We start from the raw sequence: 24,073 nt of genomic DNA, 5'->3' as shown, positions 1-24,073 counted from the left end.
AAAATTTTCACTGTCCTCAGTGAAGGTAATAGTAAGGAATCAAGGCATACCTACTCGGAATCAGAATGATCATCACCCACCACGGGTGGCGTGTCAGGAGGCGGGTACACAGAATCATCACCAAAAAGTGGCCACTGAATGTCAACTCCCGTGGCCCTAAAAGCTGTTCCTAATGCCAAGGTGAGATCATGTGCAAACCTGTTATGTGACTCATACACTGCATCCATTCGCCTCGTCAAGCGCCTATACTGCGCCGATCCCAAACCAGCGTTGTCCTCTACCTCCTACTGTTGCTGCTGCTGCTGCGAAGAACCGGCCTCACCCGTCTGATGTCTCCACACTATTCTGCATGCCTAAGTCAAACCGCCAACATAAGTCTGATCGACTGGATGGCCACCCAACAAATGATCATAAGTATAGCCAAGCCCCTTCTCATCAGCTTTCCCACCAAACCACTCACATTCTCAAAATCGTCGAGCTAACAATAGGGGCACTTGGTAACTGCAGCTGCTCATGTGCGGGCCAATGATCACCCCCCACCATACAAAGCTTAGTCACAATCTAAGCATAATGAATAGACCCCGTAGTGCTCCCCGCAGAAACCTCAAAATATCCTGATAAATAATGGAGCTGAGATCCACATAATCACCCTGTAAAATCCCTCACAACAGCTTTGCACGATCCACGGTAACAACATACATATGAGAAGAAGGCATGATGTTCACACAAATAAAAGAATTCCATGCATGAGCAAACATGTTCATGCATGAGGCAGGGAAAGTGACATACTCGTTCGATCCCCTCTTGAACTTCCAGTGAGTGTTTGGGACACACAGTGTAGCAAAAATCAAGTCCAAATCAAAATCCTCCCCAGTCTTAGTACCACAATCCTCCTGAGTTGGCTGTCTCTCGGGTTGGTTGATCACCCAACGAATAGCCTCCGGGCTGTAATCCACCATCAACCTCTGCACCACTGTAAACCCATTTTTATCAGCTTTCCCGTTCGTAGAGAACTCGTAAATGACACTCATAGGCACAGCAGCGGGTGCCTCACAAAAAGAAACCCAATCCATCTCCAAAATCATCTCAAGAAGCTTACCATCCTTACCCGATGGTAGAAAACCCCTCTCCTTCGCTATCTTCTTAGTTAACAGCCTCGTATACTCTCCTTCATCCTCCGGAGTAGCAAACTTAGGCCTCATACCCCCAAAACTCAAAAAATTGGTAGTGGCAAGGTTAGTGCTGCTACTAACTTGAGTGTGTGCTCTCTTTGGTGATATGGATTTGATAAATTGAGAAAAGAGAAGTGTCTAGAGAGTTTTAGGTTTTGAGAGTATGTAAAGTATGATGGAGATGATTGTGTACAAGTGTATGTATATATAGAGATTGGGAATTAGAAGTGGGATATAATTGTGGGATAGTGGGGAGATAATGACTTGATTGAGGGCTAAAAATCGGGTATAATGGATTGTAACTGATGTGGGAGACTCTTTTTGTGTTTTTATGATTTTCTGTTTTTTTTCGGTTCCAGGGCTTCAGCGCGGCCGCCCTCCAGGTAGCGCGGGTGCGCCGTATATCTGCTAAACCAGCGCGGCCACCCTGCTTCCCAGCACGGGCGCACCGTGTTTCTGTGATCTCAGCACAGCCGCCCCGCCAGGCAGCGCGGGCGCGCCGTTCTTTTGTGAAAAGTGCCCTGTTTTTTCAATTTTTCTGGGTTTTTTTTGTGTTTTCTTTTGGTTTTTCTTCCTTCAATCTTCTGTTCTTCCTACTAATGTACAATAAACTTGGGTTGCCTCCCAAGAAGCGCTTGGTTTATGTCGTTAGCTTAACGTAGAATTCTGAGATCAAGTTGATAATAAAATGGCACTAACCACCTCACGGTTTGCCGTATTTCCATAGTAATGCTTCAAACACTGTCCATCTCGATGTACGGAATACATCTCCTAATGATCTGGTCAGCTCCTTGCCGAAACAAAAATGGCTTATCCCACATGTACAACTTCACCTCGTGAAGAAACTTCTTCCTTTGAGCAAAAGATAAGTCCGGAGGCATAATGTTGCTCACAAGATAGTTCAAAATGTCTGCGAACCACAGTTCTTCTTCTTGCACCCCAAACAACTGCTCATCTGGAAAAGACTCATTAATCAATGTCTTATCCTGTGAAGCTGTACTTGGATCTTCTAACCGAGAGAGATGATCTACAACTTGATTCTCAATACCTTTTTTATCCTTAATTTCTAGTTCAAACTCTTGTAGTAAGAGAACCCACCGAATCAATCTAGCTTTCGAGTCCTTCTTCGAGAAGATAGTAAATCACAGCGTGATCAGTGAAAACTGTCACATTCGTCCCAAGAAAATAAGATCGAAACTTCTCAAAACCGTAGATAATGGCTCAGAGTTCTTTTTCAGTAGTAGTATAGTTCAGTTGAGCACCATTAAGGGTCTTACTAGCACAGTAGAACACATGAAATATATTATTCTTCCTTTGCCCAAGAACTTCTCCAACTGCATAGTCACTCGCATCGCACATCATTCCAAAAGGCTCATTCCAATCAGGTGCAATTATGACAGGTGTCGTGATTAAACTCTTCTTTAAGCTCTCAAAAGCAGCTCAACACTCATCATCAAACTTGAAAGGGACATCTTTCTCTAATAGATTCCACAACGGTTTAGATGTTTTAGAGAAGTCCTTGATTAAAAACGCCAATAGAAACCCGCATGACCAAGGAAACTGCGGATCCCCTTAACAGAAATTGGTGGCGGAAGGTTTTCAATGACCCCCACCTTGGATTTGTCAACCTCAAGACCTTTACTAGATACCTTGTGCCCAAGAATGATGCCATGTTACACCATAAAGTGACATTTCTCCCAGTTGAGAACCAGATTGGTCTCAACACACCTTTTTAGAACTGCGCCAACATTCTGACCAATCATGTTAGAGAAGATAGCTGCCATGTATCTCTGAAATGTGGCAGTTATGCACCACACAACCCAAAAGAAACTCTTCTGAAGGCAAAAGTACCAAACGGATAAGTGAAGGTAGTCTTTTCCTGATCTTCTGGAGCGATACAAATCTGATTATAACCCGAATAGCCATCCAGAAGACAGTAGTACTCATGCCCAGCCAATCATCTGATCAATAAAAGGAAGTGGGAAGTGATCATTCCTCGTGCCCTTGTCCAGCTTCTTATAATCCATGCAAACTCTCCACCCCGTGACTGTTCGTGTAGGAATAAGCTCATTCTTTTCATTAGCAACCATGGTGATGCCTCCTTTCTTCGGCACACACTGAACTGGGATCACCCAAGAAATTTCAGATGTGGGATAGATGATCCATGCATCTAGCCACTTAAGAATTTCCTTCTTTACAACTTCCTTCATGATCGGATTAAGCCTTCTCTGTTGCTCAACAGTCGGCTTACTTCCTTCCTCTAGAAGAATTTTATGCATGCAATAAGAAGGGTTAATTCCCTTGATATCTGCTATAGTCCATCCAATTGTCGACTTGAACGCTCACAGAATTCTCAAGAGCTTCCCCCCATCACTACTTGAAAGGTCAGATGCAATAATAACAGGCAAAGTAGATGCATCACCTAAAACATACCTTAAGTGTTCAGGCAATGGTTTAAGCTCGAGTGTAGGAGTTTCCTCAATAGATGGCTTGAGACGCCCCTCAGCATTTTTGAGTTCTGACATTCCAAGAAATTCAAAAGGCATATCTAGCCTTCACTTCCAAGGAGAAGCATTCAAATACTGCAATTGCTCATCAACTTCATCATCTTCACTATCTGAATTCCCCATCAAGGCTTTCTCCAGGGCATCAGACCTTAGCATTTGATCAAGTTCTGAAGTAACCCCAGAATCGACCAATTCCACTTTTAAGCAATCCTCGTTATCAGTAGGTAATTTCATGGCATTGAAAACATTAAAATTCACATCCTGATCCAATTCTCGCATAGTGAGCTCCCCCTTCTGCACATCAATCAAGGTTCGGCTAGTGGCCAAGAATGGTCTTCCCAAGATTATGGGAATCTTTTTATCCTCCTCGAAATCAAGAATTACAAAGTCAGCAGGAAAGATGAGTTTTTCCACCTTGACCAAGACATCGTCCATAATGCCTCGTGGATATGTAATAGAACGATCGGCCAACTGCAAGGACATATAAGTAGGCTTTGGATCAGGTAAATCCAACTTTTTGAAGACAGACAAAGGCATCATATTGATGCTAGATCCCAAATCACATAAATACTTGTCGAACGACAAGTTTCTGATGGTACAAGGAATAGTGAAGCTTCCAGGATCTTTAAGCTTTGGAGAAAACTTCTGTTGCAGCACAACACTGCATTCCTCCGTAAGAGCAACGGTCTCTAAGTCATCGAGCTTCACCTTCTGAGAGAGATAATACCTTTCATAAACTTCGCATAGCTAGGCATCTATTCAAGAGCTTCCGTGAAAGGTATGTTGATATGAAGTTTCTTGAACACCTCCAGAAACTTAGCAAACTACTTATCCAACTTTTGCTTCTGCAGCCTCTTAGGAAAAGGAGGTGGAGGATAGATCTGTTTCTCCCCTGTATTACCCTCAGGAAGAGTGTGTTCCAAAGTTTTCTTCCTTGATTCCACTTCTGCTTCCTTCTGCACATCCTCTTCAGCCACAACTTCAGATTCTGGAACTTGAGATTTTTCTTCGTTTGCAACCTTCCCAGACCTCAAGGTAATTGCCTTAACCTGCTCTTTTGCTTCCTTCTTTCTTGGAACTTCTGTGTCACTAGGTAGTGTACCAGGTTATCGATTTAGCAAGGCACTGGCAATCTGCCCAATTTGATTCTCCAAGGTCTTGGTAGAAACCGCTTAGCTCTTGCACATGAGCCTCAACTCCTCTAATTCAGATTTTTCATTAGATTGACTTGTACCTTCATGCGGTATTTGCTGAAGTTAGAGTTGTTATCTTGGTGCATATTGTGATTGTTGAAAACCAGGAGGGTTATATGGATTTACAGCATACTGCTGATAAGGCTGTTGAACCGCATTCTGAGTGTTGGTCCAGCTGAAGTTAGGATGATTGCGGCTGTTGGGATGATAGGTGGCTGGAACTGGTTGCTGCGATCTCGGGAAGCTGCTCACGAACTGAGATGATTTACTAGAAATAGCACACTGTTCCGTCTCGTGCGCACTAGCACAAAGCTCATAAACACTAGTGATCTGATTAACTCCATAATTAGCCAAAAAATCCACCTTCATCGTCAAAACCTTAAGCTGAGCAGCTATAGTAGTAGTTGTATCCAATTACAAAACTCCTGCTACCTTGCCCTGAGGTAGCATCTGAGTTGGGTTCTGGTATTCATTAGCAGCCATTAGTTCAATCAACTCATAAGCTTCATCATAGCTCTTAGCCCATAAGGCTCCACTTGATACTGCATCTAGCATGGGTCTAGATTGTGCTCCCAAGCCATTATAAAAGTAATTGATAATCATCCAGTCAAGAATCCCATGATGAAGACGCTTCCTAAGCATCTCCTTCTAACGCTCCCAAGCTTCACATAAAGACTCTCCTAATTGTTGCGCAAATTGAGTAAGAGGATTTCTGATTGCAGCTGTCTTTGCCATTGGGAAGAATTTAGTAAGAAACTTTTGAGTAAGATCTTCCCAAGTAGAGATAAAACCAGCTGGTAGCGAGTGTAACCAGCTCTTAGCCTTGTTCCTCAGAGAGAATGGGAACAACCTCAGCTTAACAGCATCTTCAGAAACACCATTGAACCTGAAAGTATCGCAGATCTCGATAAAATCCCTAATGTGAGTATTGGGATCTTCCATTAAAGAACCCCCAAACTGGACTGAATTATGCACCATCTGAATCGTGCTAGATTTGATTTCAAAAGTATTAGCCGTGATTGGTGGTCTAACAATGCTAGACTGAATGTCATTAATCTTCGATTGAGAAAAGTTCATCAAATCTTTCGGATTTGCTACTGGTTCTCCAAATGCAACGATGGCTTCTTCTTCAACTTTCTCCTGAACAAAGACTTCTTCTTCTACTGCTACTTCTTCCTCCGCTTTATCCAGTGTTCTCTTTCGAGATAGAGAACGCATTAGCATAAATGCTCTCTAGAGTACCTGAACACAAACAAGTAAACAAGTAAGTAAAATATCCAAGTCAATGAACTTTAATGACCACTGATGACAAGCACATAAACTAAAAATTAACACCGAGTCCCTGGAAGCGGCGCCAAAAACTTGTTAGGACAAAAACACACGCTAAAATTACACGCAAGTATACGTGTTCGCAAGTAATATAGAATTCTTTCTAGTTTGTTCCCACAGAGACTGGTGTAGGTTAAGTTCAATTTATGCACTTATGCAACAATGATATGGCTATCATTCAATGCTAAGATAAATAATAAATTGGGTTTTAATCAAACTAAGAAATTATACTCAATAGCATTAACTAAGAGAATTGAGGTTGAATTACTTATATGAGATAAACATGGGTTCTAACTTCATTACTACTTCATTCAAAGTCATTGTTCTTAACATTAGCATGCAATAGTGATGACAACTAATCAGATAACACGAAACTAGTAAACGCCAACTTTCATTGCATGAATACCCTAGTACCAGACATCCACAAAAGAGATAAAAGCTGAATAGACACCAATTTTGTTGAGACCCTATAAATCTATAGAATTTGACAACATAAAGGTTTAATGAAAAAGTTATCTAGCGTGATTACATAGGGCAAGTAAAATGGTTAAAATTACCTATGAATCATGCATTACAAATACATGAACCTATGCTAGCATGGCAAGTTCTAAACCTCTTTATTCACTGTCGCTTCAATAGAGATTAACACGCTATCTTATAAGTACGCGAGGCTCATAAGACGAATAAGCACAACCAATACTAGGATATCATACAATCACCACACACTAAGGTATCAAAACAAATTAACTAAAGAAATCCATAAATAAATCCGTTAGAACCCCACGATAACAATTAGTTCATAACCAAACTCATCATCACCGTGGGTTTCGATGAAAGCATGGTAAATAAACTAAGTCTTTATAACTGAATAAGATAACAAAATACGTTAACAAGAGTAATAGGTTCAACAAAAAAGAAAACAACCATCCAAGATTACAAATTAAGAAAAGAATCACAAGTAAAAACTAGTTCTTCTTCTCCTTCGTTGAATTTATGCTATTAGGTCTTCTCCGTGTCTTCTCCTTGCTCTCCGTTGTTAAAAATGTCTTGAAAGAGTCTTCAAATACTAGACCATCCAATCAGAAATCCAGCAAATAAGTCTTCTAATCAAATTAGGAATCTGAAAATCCCGGTCTGGCGCGGCCGCCCTGAGAAGCGGTGCGGCCGCCCTGACTTCCTGTTGAACGAGCACGGCCGCCCTGACTTCCTGTTGAACGAGCGCGGCCGCCCTGAAGATGGGCGCGGTCTCCCTGAGCTTCTGCCATAACTTGATTTTCTTGCTTCTTTGATCTTCTCTTGCTGGTTACTTGCGCTCAATCATCCGTGGCTCCATCCTAACAATCTTTTAATCATAAAAATATTGTAAAACCATTCTTGCTCCTGATTATGCCCTGAAATACAAAACACTACAAAAACACATCTAATACACAAATAACTTGAGTACAAAATACCAATTTGAGCCTTTATGAAGCGTTCTAAGTGGATATAAATGCCACTTAACAATCATACACCCACATTGGAGTACCTTTAGCTTCCTTGAAATATAGGTATTCGTAGTTTCTCTCATGGAGAGATATGTGGGATTATTCAGACCTTCAGAGGGCATCAAATCTTTGGGATCAATCCTTGGAATTTCCGACTTCTTTTTTCATGGAAGGACGTATGAACCAACTGTATCGGGTAATAGACCTTCGGGGTCTAGGCTTTCCAAATTTTGCAAGTAGTCGAGTTTTTTGTTCCCTTTTCAGGTTTCTTTTCCTCCATTAAATCACGAGTTCAATGAGATGAAAATCCGATCTTTGTCATCCTAAGCTTTCAGTCCTTGAGGCCCTCGAGGCTTGGGACATCTTTCTTCAGTCGGTCACTTCCTGGACATCGTCTTCTTAGAGTGGTATCTTTCTCACTTCATATTTCATCGTCCTCTGTCTAGGGACTGGAATAATCATAAATTTGGCCATTGATGGGTTTCAATCTTTGAATATAAGGGGGTGTATATCCTTTGCACGTTTGATTTTGAATTTCGCTTTCTTAGTTATAACCTTTGAATTCATATCCCGGATCGTCCATGGTTCCGGAAAGGAGAATATTGGTAGAGCTAAAGTCTCAATTACCATTTGAAATTGGGGATTTGACCTTTAAACTTGAGGATTCTATCTTTCGAATTTGGGGATCTTAAATCGTCCCTATGGATTAAGATCGGGTTTTTTCCTAACGCATCTCCCAACTTGTTAAATCTTGTTGATGTGCTCCTGATGAGCTCGAATTATTTTCCGCAATGATTTGAGGAATCATCCCTTCGCGCCCTCGAGACTGAGAACGTATTCTGACAACGGGCTATTTGTTTGGTTGTCTCCTTCGTGGCTCAGTCACCTTATCAGATGGACGATCACTGTCCTAGGTATTGGAACTAGAGAAATATTAGAATCTTTTATGAATGAGGATCAGCCCTGTAAATACCGGAATTCATAATCCTACTGCGTTCGACGCTGAAGTTTACTCCAGTCAGGTTGGTTAGCGTTTCTCCTAGATGAAAATATAATTGTTCCGAAATCCGATTGGGGTTTCGTCCCCTAGTTTTACATTCCTTGAGATTGGGGATCAGTCCCTAGAATTAGCTTTCGGGTCACAGAGATTCCCATTATTGTGGGACCAGCTTTTTGGTTTTGTGATTGAAAGTTGTGGTGCTTCAATGCTGGACTAAATAACTTGAGTTGTGGCTGGTAGATCTTGATCGCTTTATGATTCTATATCTTTATATCTTTCCAGATGTGTGCTTCATGAGCATGGATCCTCTTCTTTACGATTTGGGGTTTCATCCTTTCATATCTTTGGGGTTAAAAACGCCCTTTGATAATAGGTTCCTTACTCGGCTGCACCCTTCTTGGGGCGATCTCCTCTTCATATGAACAATCACTATCCTCGATATAGGGATCACATAAATTATTACTTTTCCCTTCAATAAAGGTTTAACCCTTACAAATAGTGAGGTTCGTACTCCTCATGTACTCGACGTTGCGTTCCTCTTCAAAAGTTTACATCCCACAAGGTAGCTGATCATTCACCTTTGAGGGAAACTCAATAATTAACATCTAAAATTTAGATGTTCATTAATGAGAGCACCATCTATAGTTTGGGACTCTTCCCTTAATTATGCATCTCTTGAGGTTGGAGACCATTCTTTGAATCAGCAGTCGGGTAACGGGGATCTCCGTACCTGAGAGATCAGCCCCCTAAGCATTGAGGTTTGACTATGGTATTATCCCAACGGTGGATGTGACGTTGTGCATCACAACAGGTGGTTTCTCGGAGCTTCTTCGTGCTTTCATGGTTGTCGTCTTCGCCCCACGGTGGGCGTTAAATGTTATGGATAAAAAATATATATTTCTTTATTACGTGTATTTAATGTTAGGGTTTAATAATTTTCAAGCTTTAATGGATGCGCTTGTGTTTCGTGGCTTGAATTTGTCCTCACAAGATGCCTAAGTACCTTGGCGTATGCCAAGGATCAAGACAAAATGTAGTTCTTGGTGATACTTGCCCTCAGGGATATGGCAGCGAGAGCTCACCAAGGATGCAGTGTCTTTTATGTCCTTCCAGGACTGAGTCTAAAACGTCATTCCTGGTAATGGCCTCGTGGCTTGAAGTATGCCTTCACGGCTTTGTGACGTGTGGAGCTCTTGTCCCAAAACGTCCTGCTGAAGTTGAAGGGGTAAGACCCTTTATATAGACGTTGAGAGTCTAGGAATTACGGTAGAATTGGGTGACTTGATGGGCAAGTCTCCACCTCAGATTGGACTTTGGAGTCCTAGAAATCAGGAATTAGTTTCCTTCTGAATTTGGGTTGCTGGGAGGCTACTTCTTTTAGAAGTAGTTACTTATTTGAACACATTTATTGGGCTGTTTAATTAGCTCATTTATTAATTACGAATTTAATAAATAATTAGGGTGTTGGGCCTCACTAATTGGACATTCCCCTTTCATCAAATCAGATCTAATTAATGCGACATTAACTCCGCAATTAGAGTTTTTTTTTATTCTCTATCAATATATATATATATATATATATTTATATGTTATTTTTGGGGCTTTTAAAGTGGGGGTGACAGGCAACCCCTACTATATAAAAGGCTGGCCCTACCGACCTACATCAGAGAAGCCCCTGCATTCTCTTTGGAAATGTTCAAAAGATTTTTCTAGACTCCTTGAAGCAACAACATAGATATTTTAATTAAATTTGTTCATTAAATTCGAAATTTAAACTTTTGTATTAGTACTTTAAATATTAAAATATATAATATCATTTGGTAATAGATTTATTTTTTCTCATCTATTGCTTTGAAATTTTTACGCTCAATATCTATATTTGTGATTAGCCAAAAAAAAATAACCGATATTTATCATCAACTTACAAAATAGTTCTAAGTATTTGTGTTTAATTGTTATAAATATAATGGTGAAAAAGTAGAAAACGTTTAACAAATATATCCTTCAATGAGACATTCCATTAATATATAATATAATAATATCTTTCTACTGATTAAATTATCCAGCTTGCAGGAAAATTAGAAAAAAGAAAGAGCGAGAAATGCTGCATACAAGAATAAAGACGCATTAGAATTTTAGGAAAATGTTATTTCCAGAGCAAAATTTTTATTTTCAGAGCAAAAAAAGACTGAAATGACAAAATTGCCCCTCCTGCATTTGCAATAAAAGCCCTGAAAAATATGAATATAAATATGAATATAAGGATAATTTGATTTTTTTGCACATTTTTGCTCTGGAAATAAAAAAGCAGCTCCGGAAATAATATTTTCCGAATTTTAATGCTAATCTCAAGGTTAAATTTTTTATATACTTGCAACGTTATGTGTACTTGGTTAAAAAATGTTATATTGGTATGATTTAGAATTATACATTAATCTGTCATAAATTTATCCTCGTATAATTTACAGATTTTTTGAAATATGTTTTTACAATTATTTTGCAAAAATACATTTTCCTTTTTTATTAACAAAATCGTGGTTTGGAAACTTCAATGCAACATAATACAATCTCAAATATTCGAATGCAACCAAATTTACCTTCTAATGCAATCAAAAAAAATTCAGTTCATTTCAGAAAATGTAAAAGAGGTGGCCAATCCGGTTGCTTTTAGCTGCAAACTGCATTTTTAGAAATATTTTCAAAATATAAAATCGCAGAAAAACTTAAAAATAGAATTTTTGATAATTGCTCTATAATTTATTTTTATTATTATTATTATTATTATTATTTGCAATTACAAAGAACCTAAGTATAGGTTTAGATTAACTAATAAACTAGTATCATGCAACTAATCTTCTGGTTGAATAAATATGATACTTAAACTTAAACACCTGACAAAGATATTTAATAGTAGGACACATTATACTTAACAAAGCTTCACATATATATCATTTGATTTTCATAGTCATACATCTTCAAAAGCACAACAAATGTGTACATTTAACAATGTAAAAAATGTAATCAACAGCCTCCTGTGCCGAGCAGGAAGCATACAAACTCCAACAATTCGTCCAATAAGCACCTAGTCACCTCACAAAACAAAACTTAAATCCGCATTAATATCAACAAATTTAAAATATTCCCTTAACGAATTACATTACTCATTAGCAATTTGCATATATGGCTAAGTAAAAAAGGATATTTTTTACAGATACCATTCTTTTTTGCATCAGTTTTGGAGTCTGAGAAAAACCCGAGGGTGTATCCACCACATAATCTGGATACACCAATTTTTTGTTCCAGCCAATATTCTGAATCTTATAAGATGCATCAAACTGCAGTATACTTGATAACAAAAGAACCAGAAATTCAGAACGCATCAATAACATCAACAATGAAATTAAGCAGTTCCAGAAAAGAAACGTAATAATCCTGGTCAATGGAGGCCAATATTATGTTAAAGCATTAGACGCCAATTTTTTGTCACAAATAAGCCAAAAATTCTAATGGGGCTTTTATAATGGAGAGCTCCTAGGCTGAAATACGAAGAACATGGGGGAAAGAACTACTCCAAGAGTCTCCTTTATATGTAACCTCTCTTCTCGTAACTCAAATTTTATAACAAATTATTAAGAATAACCACTTGCTCTCTCTATTGTAGATGTTATTTTCAGAGACCAAAAATACTGATCAATTAAAAAAATTATATAAGGAATGAATATAAGTAAAATTGTTGGAGATGAAAATACCCCTTTTTGTCTTAAATTATTAAGAAGTAAGAACCGATACATTAAATTTAGGAAATGGAGTAAGAGGCTGGGGGTTCCTCTTATAATATTTGCAGTTCCTTCTCGATCTTAACATTAAGGATTCAACATAACTGAAAGGCAAATTTGACAAGCATGCTGCAATGAACTTTCTCAAGGACCTATTATTATCATTAAAGGGACAAAATAATCTACAGTGGAAGCATACAGATACAATAATTAGGGTTTTTGAGGATAGATATCTAAGGTTGCTTTAAAATATGTATCATTTTCTGTTAACCCACAAAATACCACAAGTAAAGCAGATTGCAATTACCTAGGACTGCACCTATTCGTATTGCAATCTTATAAAACCAAGTTAACAGTATTGGCAGAGTAGAGTCTCTGTATACCCAGGTAAAGAAAATTGTTACTACATACCACCTCTTTGCTTCCTGAACATGAAGAATGTTCTAGATAATTTAAATCAATGTTTCAATATTTCCACCCTGAATATTTACATAAAGTTTTTACTTTCTTCATTTCTAAGAAAATCTCTTCAGACATCTCATTTCATTAATTTATCCCTTGAATTCCTCTATTCCTAAATAATTTCATTTGAACACAATAGTTAGTTCCAGAAAGTCACAAGCATCCTTCTCTTGTGAAGCCCACTCTTAGGTGTCTTCGAAGAAGTTGCAGCTTCCTGCCCTCCTGAACAAATATGACTCAGACAGTAGTGGTCAATAAATTGTGAACTAGTCGACGCTTGTATTCAAATACCGAGTTCCTCTTTCAGAATTGATCTCATACTAAAAAACCAATGATGCTGGTATTCAAATGCTGAGTCCCTCTTTCTGAGTTGATCTCATACTAAGAAACCAATGACACTCGTATTCAAATACCGAGTCCCTCTTTCAGAGTTGATCTCACACTAAGAAACCAAAAATAATCATCAACTTCCTACTTACTTTACTACAAAAAAAATCAAACATAAACTTTAGAAGTATCCACTTAATGTCCAATCAGACGCTCTATTTAAGATGTTACTGTTTTATCATGATTCATCACCATGTTCCCGTGATTCTTAACCCCTCTATTTCTACTCATGTTCCATATGCACTGTGACTTCCGAGTGCAATTCTTATCTAACAAATTTTTAATGCAGTCTAAATTTAATTCAGCTGGTTATAAACTAGAAACATGGGGGATATGTTTTTCAAAAGAAAAGTTTACTTCAACAATAACAAAAACAAAAACGACAAACTACGATGTAACCATATATCAATATATGCATATTGCCATTATAAACTTAAAACTCCAAAAATACAGCAAACCTGGAAAGACTATACGTAAGCTAGCAGCATCTCAAGTCCAAGATTGTAATCCAACAATGCCAAGTCTACCTTGTAGCTCCAATCTAATCCCGGGATTTGCCAAATACAAACCTGTAGCAAGGAAGATATCTGCACATGTACAAAGAAATATATGATTAAGCACGAGTTCACGATACAATTATTAACCTTTAACAATAGAAAACAAAAAGAAAATTAAGGCCTTACAAAAACTATCCATAAGCCTTACACCAGCAGTCTAATTTCTACCAATGTGAACCTATACTGCCTTTATTCAGAAAACTCCCTAATTCTTAAAAGACATGCAGTGTTCCACTTATAAATGATATCATGATTCCTAAATCTTAACATTGAATCTTATATATATTTTTGTAATTTTAAATCTTAACACATACTTTTGTAATGACTAGGAGAGAGAATTACAAGAAAACTTATAGAATGTTAAATTTAATTAGAAAATGACATATATTATGTGAGATTTAATTAGCAAATGACATATAAGTTTGTTGATGTCATCATATTAATAAGAAAGTGACACCTAAGCTGATGGCATCAGCTGTCTTTTGTTTCTTTCGTTTTAGTATTAGGTAGATTGATTATAATAAGTTCATTGATCGAAATTGAATATCAAATCCATATTTGGTATCTTTAAAGTCAATAGTATCTATTTAAAAGGTCAGAATCAAATATGTAGGTTACTGAATTCAAATCCTAATCCAACAACATTTTCGGTGTTAATAATATAATCACATATTTATATATAGTTGATTATTAGTATCTTTAAAGTCAATAGTATTTATTTAAAAAGTTAGAATCAAATATTTAAGTTGCTGAATTCAAATCCGAATCCAACATTTGATGTTTAATAATATAATCACATATTTATAAAGTTGATTGGATTGATATGTTTGTACGTTTAGAGTTGATAATATAAAATTTTATAGTTTACTATATGGTAGATAAGATTCGACCACTAGACCTTTGACTGTATCTCTCGAGCTAATAATAATAATACTAATTAAGAAAAATTGACATGTCGTTGATAAGATTTGATCCCTTGAAAAAATCGTACATACTAAAGTATAAAATATTATTTTCATTTTTAAATCCAAGAGCTCTCATCTATTTAACATAAAATACTTAAAATCTAACAGTTCTTATTCATTCTCATTTTGCCATACACCAAAGTTTTGGATAAGATATCTCATACGATACAATATTAGGACCATAAGACTTATTTACAGATAAACTTACAAATCACTCGTTAATTTAGAATTTTATCAATTTACAAAGTAATTATATTACTTTAACCAAGGTAACATTTCAACAGATTATATGTTCAGTTCAATCTTTATAAATAATATAATAAATACACTCTTTGGAATTTGGTGTATATTTATCACCAAAAACAATTTTTATATTCACGTTTTATGAAAAAAATTATTATTAAAAGTACCTTTTTTGGTAAAAGTATAAAAGATACTCGTACAGAGAGAAAAAAAAAAGTATCTTCCTTATTTATTAAGAGTGGTGAATATAGGAGGCATTGAAGAACAAGATTTTGGTCATCCCTCTTGGAATTCTAACTTAGGAGGCAAAATATAGCTGCTCTCGATGATGCTCTTAGAGTGGTTGAATTAGAGATTTAGAGAATAGTTATTAAAGGGGGTACATAAGAAGTGATGCACTCAAACTAACTTGTACTGCAACGAACAATTAAGCTCTTCGTTGAAAATTGATAAATAAGAAAATACATATTTTTAAGTCTTGAGACCCTTAAAATTTTGGGCATCCCATACCGAACTTTAAAAGCACCTAGATAAGAAAAATAGATATATAGGATATATTCTAGGTCACATTAACAGGGATCCTTAAACAAAGGGAAACATGCCTCTTCATAAATTATCATGTAAAAGATGCTTTGTTGATGCAGAGGAGATCCAAGAAGACAATGTGACTTTTTAAAACAAAATTTGATAGGTGGTGAATTATTTTATAACTTCTATGAAGAAGAAGAGTAATTAATCTTAACACAAGATCACAAGACACTCTTTATTAACCTCGGCTCTCGTTGATCACATTAACTTTAATTTTGCCAAATTTGATTCCCCTCCTAGCAAATTTTCAATAGGATTCTTCTCGTTTAACAATTTTTATCCTTACTTGTTTACCCAGTTCAAATATTTTTAACATAAAACCAACTAACAAACTAGCTCAGTAGGACATGATACAAAAATAGCTTAAGTAACAGCCGGTAGCAACACTTTATTCATGATTCAACTATTCAGCATAAAAATAACTAGCGCGGGTAGGATATGACACGAAAATAGCTTAAATAACCGATGCTTAAATAACAGTCGGTAGAAATACTTTATTCATGCTCCTATACATAGAGAATTATTGATTATGGGCTATAAGTTAGTCTATTCAACAAAAAAGATGCCAGATTAATATTAAAATTCTGTCATATTTTCATTATTTCCACATTATATAATTTCCAGGAACGATGGTATCTCAAGATTGTACTTACAACAACAAAAAAACATTAATAAAAAGATATACCACAAGGCCTATGACATCTAACAGTAAATCATGAGCTAGCGAAATTATGCATTAAAGCGAAATTATGCATTAACTGCTTTTAACATAAAATATTGGGTTTAAAGCGTTCCTTGATATAATAAGTTTAAAAAAATTTAGCCTCTCACAAATGCACAATGAAGGCAAATTAGGTAGAAAAAAAAATTATCATGATAAAATTTATTTTCTTAAGACTAAAGCCTAGTTCAGCATTGCTCCCTAACATGCATTTGGCGAAGTGTTATTGAAGATAGTATCGTGCAAGAAAGAGACATGGGAACAAAATCTGCCTCAAAAAAACGATAACATTTGGTTAATAAGTCACAAAAGTTTCAACTTTAGACGACCAAAAAAAAAACTTTTGTTCTGTTTTATTGAAGTTAGGTTGAGGGTTGATGTTATTTTAATAAAGAAAAAAATATTTTAACAAGTTGTGAAGGTTTTTTCCGCAAAATCTAAAGACGGAAGCTTTTCTCCAAAACAGCTTCAAAAGAAAACCAGGTTTGGGTTTACGAAAACTATTTTCGAGTAGATTAGCTCCAAAGGTGCTTTTAGGGTCAGGGAAAGCAATGTTAAATAGGGGTCGGGGCCAACAACACACCTAGATAATTTCATGCCAATGGTAAGTGAGAACTAAGACCTAAAGATGTATTGCCAGCCTTTCCAATTGGCACTCATTACAACCACCTTATCATTTGACCGCAGTCCAGGGCAAATAATACGAGAAGAAAATATTGCTCGACTCTTGCAATTAACAACGGCCTCGAATATTTGGGGTTTAAGAAGGCACAAACTTCAGGGTAATAACATAATATTGCATATAAGCAGTGATATATAAATATCAGCTCATACCAGCTGCCACTCAGCTCTTGATTAGACTGATAGTCATAATCAACTCTAGCAGACCACACTACTACTAATATAATAAAATGTAAACATGTGCATCCCAATGTGAAAATTTCAGTCAAAATGGTTTAGTTTATACTAATACTTTAGTCCAAAAGTAAGCATGATCATCATATGAAGCAATCTGAAATGACATTGTAGCATAAATCCTGATAATATTGTGAAACACAGAAGGGTGGATCACCTATTGCTAATTATATGCAAAACGCAGCTTCGACCCTAGATGGAAAAGACACCGCCTTGAGAAATGCCACAGCAGATACTGCTCCATTTAAGCCTTGTTTCCACGTCTCCTATTACCAGCGCCTTGACCTGATTCTCTCTTCAACGGAAGAGTGATCTTTAAAAGTTCTACGACATTATAAATAGGAAAAGATCAAAAATTCTTGTTATTCCTTTTATTTAGTTGTTAAAGAGAGTAATCAGCATAACGTTTCAAAATACTAGGGTGAATCAATATTACAACTTACTTCTGTCTCTTTGCACTCTGCTGTTTGATGCTAATAACCATGTCCATAGTCCTCCGCTGGTGCTCTGTTGTTTGTGAGTGTAGGTCAAGGCCATCCACACTACCACAATCGACTTTGCAAATCCGACACCATCCCATGCTAGTAGGCATTCTCTTTCTCAACCTATCAAAGGAATCCAAGTTCCCCTAAGGCATTCCCACAAAACAGAAGAATGGTCAAAATGATATTTAACACAATCATGAACATCAAAATGCTATATAACACAATCATGAACATGAGTACAGAAAATGAAATGTAAAAGAGAAAAACAGGCAGTAACTCTTCACTAAAGCTAACTCTGACCAGAGGTTCCCAATAGGATAGAAAAAACTTAAACACGTATATTTGCGGAAAATAACATCACGTACTGCATAAAAGCCACCAGAGCTTGAAAATCCATGAAGAGAAAAGTTGCTCCTAAATCCGGGCTCACCAAGACGCAGATGGTATGATTTATTTCCTACAAATGATTCTGTATTAGGGAGACCACTACAACCAGTGAATTCCCCCATACGAGGATCTGGGAATGTACCAAAACCATCTACAGCATGAAAATGACTGGGTACATTTCTAGGACCAAAAAATTCAACCCTGCGCAAGTGGTTGGGAATAAAATCTAGTCCAGTCATGTCACCACTCCTAAGATAATCACGTAGAGGCTTTCCAGTTGGATCTGAAGACATGTCAAAAGTTCTGGACCCTTCGTGAACTGCATAGGTGCCCCTGGCATGAACATCAACATGGCCAGGCTGATTATATGGCCCAGCTGGTAGCCCTGCAAACCCACAGGATTGAATGCCATAGTATTCCCTTCCTGGACATCTAGGTGGAAGATGATCCACAACAAATTCAGGCCCTGAACCAGGAAAATCTGACTGAGTATCAGTTGGTCTTTCCCCAACATTATTGCCATTAGAGGTCCCGCTTGGATGATATGGGGGCAAGAACTTTGAAGGATTGTCATAATTACATTTATGAGGATAATCACCTGCGCTTAACGAGCCATTCCCTATATTTGTAGGCAGAAGCTTAGGGAACTGTTTCGGAGCTTGCTCATACTCACCCTGACCGATACGTCCAGATCCAATCATAAAATGATTCTTGTGATCATCAACATTTTTAAGATGCGGACCTGAGGCAGCTTCAAATGCAGGTAGACAATAATTATATACACTTTGATGAAAGGATTCTGATAAATGGGGGTTCAGATATCTATCTTTCGAGTGGTGAAGCCTCTGATTCTGGAGTAAAGCAACACCATAAAAGCCATGTAGTGGTCCGATTGGCTCAGCTTTAAAAGTATTGGAAAACGTAGGCTGTGAAGGTGGGTTATTCTGATTAACTTGCCCCCTTTGTACACCTTGATAATATTCAGATGGATAACGAGATTGATGGAGTGGACCCGACAGTACATGTGGGGATTGCTGAGGGAACTGAGCATCCGGAGGAAAAGAACTGCCAGAAGGATGAATAGGAATGGGATTTTGTTGTTGGGGGGGCTGCAGGGTTTGCTGGTGAGATTGAACTGGAGGATGCGGTTGATTACCAGGTACAACACTGGGTGCAGGTTGCTGACTTGGATGATTGTTAGGATGCAATGGGTGTAGATAGGGATGACTTTGGGGCTGAGATTGTAAAATAGATTGGGGATTAGATTGATGCTGGACCTTTGTCTGAAGCTGTGTTACAAGATGAGATTGTTGTTGTGCATCAAGATGAGATTGTTGTTGTCCTACATATGTTGACTGTAGCTGCACCAGCTGTGCGGGTAGGTAGTATTGCTGATGTAGATAGTATTCACCCTGTAGTAGTTCAACGAATAAGAAAAAATTCAAGCATATGAAAGACTTAATTAAAATTGTGCATTGCTTAATCATTTGCACACTTACAGGACAACTTTGTGCGTGCTCCTGTACTTGGCGATGTATAATTTGCACACCACATATGTTGCACACAACAAGGAAATTTCCAAAGGAACAGCCAGCACAATGAGAGTTGCACTCAGATAACGGGCCCAGCCACAAACATCCACTCTTGTAGAACAGACAATGCACTGGCGTATTGCCTATTCGGTCTGCCAGTGCTTTGTCTGATTCAACTAGTGGCTGCAATTAAAAGGTCAATGAACAAACTTAGAAGATTGAAATCATAATAATTTGCTAAAGAGCCATAATATAGAAAGTTTAAACCTTAGAATCCTTTTCTGTCACCAGGTATCCATCGTAGGGACAAGCCTTTGTAGTCCTAACCACATATGTTAGACAGAGTTTACAGTACAGATGAGTGCACTGTGACTGAAGCGCTTCATTGGGGTAAACAAGTGTGCGACAAACTGGACAGAAGTACTCGCCCGCTAGAGATTGTATATTCACTATGCACTCATTGTCAAAACCCATATCTGCTCTGGAATCTGCCTTCAAATCCCAAAGTATTTCAAATCTGGGATAAAATAAATTACAGCCATTTATATATCAACAAATTCAGATTACTTAAACACAAGGAAAAGTAATAATTATCATGCATTATACATGGCAAAATTAGATAGAATTTTTTTGAAAAATACACAAATTTGTAACTCAAACTACACTTGGAGAAAAAGGCCAACACAAATAAGGAAATTAAAGAGCATGATCACAACATATGATTATGATATACTAAATTTGACTGATCCGCCACAAATTGACAAAAAAACACATATGTTGGCAGTCCGACAGCATGTTAGCAAATTTACTCCACTCATATTTTAGACATAATACTTAATCCAAATGAAATATATATATATATATATATCAAAACACCCCAATTCAACTGAAAATAATTATTACGCCTTTCAAGTTTTGAAGTACAGACCTTTACACACAATGAAACACGTGATCATCTATATCCAAAATTTACAGAAATTAACAAAAAAAATGTAAACATCAAAATACTTAAGCATAAAAACACTAACAACAATATAGAATAGCCAAACATACCCATACATATAAATATATATATGTAGACACGTGAATTGACATTAGAGTAAAAACAAGTTCCAAGATTGAGCAGAAGACGAATCCAAATGGAAATTTGAACCACTCAGATGTGAAGATTGAAACTTTATGATAAATCAGTTTCATATGAAAAGAATAATAAGCAGGCGGCGCTACTATTATATAATAGTCCTAGTACAATACTGACCCATTAAGGAAATAAACACATTTATATTAAACCTCAGCTCCGCCTATACATTTTTTCAAGCAAAACAATTATATTTTAAAATTGCAATTCATATTACACTCGGCACAAAAGGTCAGTATATGGGAAAATTAAAGAGCATGATAACACAATTTGATTATAACATTAAATTTGACCGATCCAGCATCAAATACACCACATAAACACATAGCTTGATCACTTTAGCAGTAACTATACAAGACACCTATATTTAGACATAAAATATAATCCAAATAGAATATATATCAAAACACATCAGTTCAATTTGAAATTAATATTCCGGCTTTCGAGTTTTGGAGTAGGAATCTTTACACAGTGAAACACATGATGATCTATATCTAAACATTCACACGAAAATTAACCAAAAAATGATTAAAAAAAAGATGTAAAGATTAAAAACTACACATGAAAACACAAGCGACAATAGTGAATAACCAACCAAACACGCACACAGATTTACATACATGCATACATCTATTGATATTTAAAGATGTATAAACATATATGAGAATAGAGTAAAAACAAGTGAATGAATCCCAGTGTAAATCTTTAAATCTTGAATCAATGAGATGTAAAGATCAAAACTTGATGGATAAATAATCAGCTTGGTCTGAAGAGAATTAAGGGTTACTATTCTATAATAACCCTAGTACTACACTGACCCATCAAGAAAATAAACATCTTTGTATTCAACCTAAGGTCCGGCTATGTACCATTTTTCTAGTAAAACAATTATATTTTTTGAAAAAACACACTTGCAACTCATTCTACACTTGGCACAAAAGGCGAACACAAGTAAGGAAATTGAAAAGCATGATCACAGTGTATGATTATAATATACTAATTTGACTAATCCACCATCAAATACACAAAAAAAAACACATATCTTGACCAGTCCAGCAGCAACTATACACCACTCATATATAAGACATAGAACATAATCTAAATAAAATATATCAAGACATACCACTTCAACAGAAAATAATTATTCAGACTTCCAGGTTTTAGAGTATGGATCTCTACACACAATGAAACGCGTGATCATCTATATCTAACATTCACACAAAAATTATCAACAGAAATGATTAAAAAATTAAGAAAATAATAAGCAAACGGTGCTGCTATTATACTGACCCAAACCAATTTGTAAACAACCTAAGTTCCGGCTGTATACATTTTTCCAACACAATTATATTTTTTGAAAAAGCACAGCAACTCATTGTACAGTAGGCTGCTAGGCATGAAAGACCAACACAGATAAGGTAATAAAAAAGCATAATCACAACATATAATTATAATGTTCTAAATTTGACTGATCCATCATTTTTCAAGTAAAGAAAAAAAACAATTATCTTAATCTGTGCAGCATTAACTATAAACCACTCACATATTAGACGTATACCTTAATCAAATTAAAATATATCTCAAAACACACCAATCAACTAAAAATACTTATTCCAGCTACCAGCCTTCATTTAAGTTTTACAGTTAGGGCAATGAAATACCACAACTAGAAAAGTTGATTGAATCAATCACAAATTCATGCATGCAGAAAAAAGGAAACCCTATTTTTATTTAGTCCCAAATGTTATTCGGACATAAGAGAGGCTTATGGTATGAGGGGCCTAAAATACAATTTGTAATATTTATGTAATTTTAATCATTTACTGCCTTCAAATCCATCACCCAATACCACCTCCCCCCATATAAGAATTTTCATTAAAGCCCTTGATGAAAACAGCAAAAGAACATCATCGTGGAGGAAATTGAGTAAGAATGACACACATAAAACACACCCAAAGAAGAAATTGCTTCATAACCCTGAACAAAAAAGGCAAAAAAACATCATGGAAATAAATAAGAAAATTGGATTAGAAGGACATACGTAACCTATACCCATATAAGATTTTTCGTCAAAGCCCTTAACAAACACAGAAGAGGAACATCATCATGGAGAAAAAGAAGGAACTGAGTAAGAATGACACGTAAAATGTACCCAGATCAGATTCTTTTCGAATCCCTAAAAAACACCGCAAAAGAACATCACTGAGGAGATGAAGGAAATTGAGGCTTGACCCACATAAAAATGTACCTGGATCAGAATTTTTTTCAAATTGCTAAAGAACCTACCGTAAAAAAACAGCATAATGTAAATTAAGAAAAAAATTGAGTAAATAACGTACATAGATGTACCCAGATCATAACTTTTTTAAAATCCCTAAACAAACATAGCAGAAAAACATCATCATGGAGAGAAAGAAGGAAATTGAGTAAGAATTACACAATTAATTGTACCTAGATAAGAATTTCATCAAAACCCTTAACAAACAGCAAAAAAAACATCATCATCATCGAGATAAAATGGAAATTGAGTAAGAATGATACACATAAAATGTAGCGATATATTGAAATTCAAATGAATAAAACAACAAGAAATGATCATCTACATCTAACATTTACACATGTTATCAACAAGAAATGATCAAGAGAAATTAAACATAAAAAACACAGACAACAATCAAGGACAACCAGACATATATAACACATAAACATATATAGATGATATAAAAATGTATGAGAAAAGAGGAAAAGCAAGTACCAAGATTGAGCAGAACACCAATGGGAATGTAAAATCTTGAAGCAATCAAATGTAAAGTTGAAAGCTTTATAGATACGAAATGAGTTTGGTCTGAATGAAATTAAGAAAACAGGCGGCTCGTAGGTTGTCTTGTCAGAACCCTAGTTCCTCACTGACAAACAACAAAAAACGCCTGTGCATCTGTCCTGGCTTCCGGCTTTATACATTTTTGCCGCGTAGCATTATTTATTATTATTATTATTATTATTATTATTATTATTATTATTATTATTATATATTTGACATAATAAATATATTTTCTTTTTTCAAGGAATAATTTGTTTTTTAGATAGTTGGAAATGTAAGGAATATATTTCTTAAGATATTATTTTTGATTTATTTGTCAAAAGATTTTGTTTTTGATTTTGAATGATGTAACATTCTTGTTTTTCTTTTGATCAGACTATAATTTAAGTCAAATAGATGTGTTTTAAATCA

General features: G+C 36.2%; 1 protein-coding gene and 1 non-coding gene across 4 annotated transcripts; one reads left to right on the top strand and one right to left on the bottom strand.

The window, feature by feature from the left end:
* Nucleotides 1-5,485: 5,485 nt before the first annotated feature.
* On the top strand, nucleotides 5,486-5,592 carry LOC141681398 (small nucleolar RNA R71). The gene has a single exon (XR_012558836.1). It is a non-coding gene; the product is annotated as a small nucleolar RNA R71 (small nucleolar RNA).
* A 6,188-nt stretch (nucleotides 5,593-11,780) lies between these two features.
* On the bottom strand, nucleotides 11,781-23,772 carry LOC141678690 (uncharacterized). Of its 3 annotated transcripts, XM_074485049.1 has the most exons (8): nucleotides 23,597-23,771; nucleotides 19,971-20,220; nucleotides 19,671-19,886; nucleotides 18,150-19,583; nucleotides 17,743-17,927; nucleotides 17,457-17,623; nucleotides 13,769-13,897; nucleotides 11,781-13,365 (listed from the first exon to the last, which is right to left on the bottom strand). In XM_074485049.1, the coding sequence occupies exons 2-6, from the start codon at nucleotides 20,175-20,177 to the stop codon at nucleotides 17,569-17,571; spliced, it is 2,097 nt and encodes a 698-aa protein (XP_074341150.1). In that variant the 5' UTR covers nucleotides 20,178-20,220; nucleotides 23,597-23,771; the 3' UTR covers nucleotides 11,781-13,365; nucleotides 13,769-13,897; nucleotides 17,457-17,568. The 3 variants fall into 3 exon arrangements, with proteins under 3 accessions (XP_074341150.1, XP_074341151.1, XP_074341149.1); XM_074485050.1 differs by having other exon boundaries at nucleotides 11,781-13,897; nucleotides 19,971-20,195; nucleotides 23,597-23,772; XM_074485048.1 differs by having other exon boundaries at nucleotides 11,781-13,897.
* Nucleotides 23,773-24,073: the final 301 nt, after the last annotated feature.

The sequence above is a fragment of the Apium graveolens genome, chromosome 8, assembly GCF_009905375.1.
Source record: "Apium graveolens cultivar Ventura chromosome 8, ASM990537v1, whole genome shotgun sequence".
Lineage (NCBI taxonomy): Eukaryota > Viridiplantae > Streptophyta > Magnoliopsida > Apiales > Apiaceae > Apium > Apium graveolens.
Note: the sequence above shows the minus strand (reverse complement) of the source record. Positions and strands in the feature narration are given on the sequence as shown.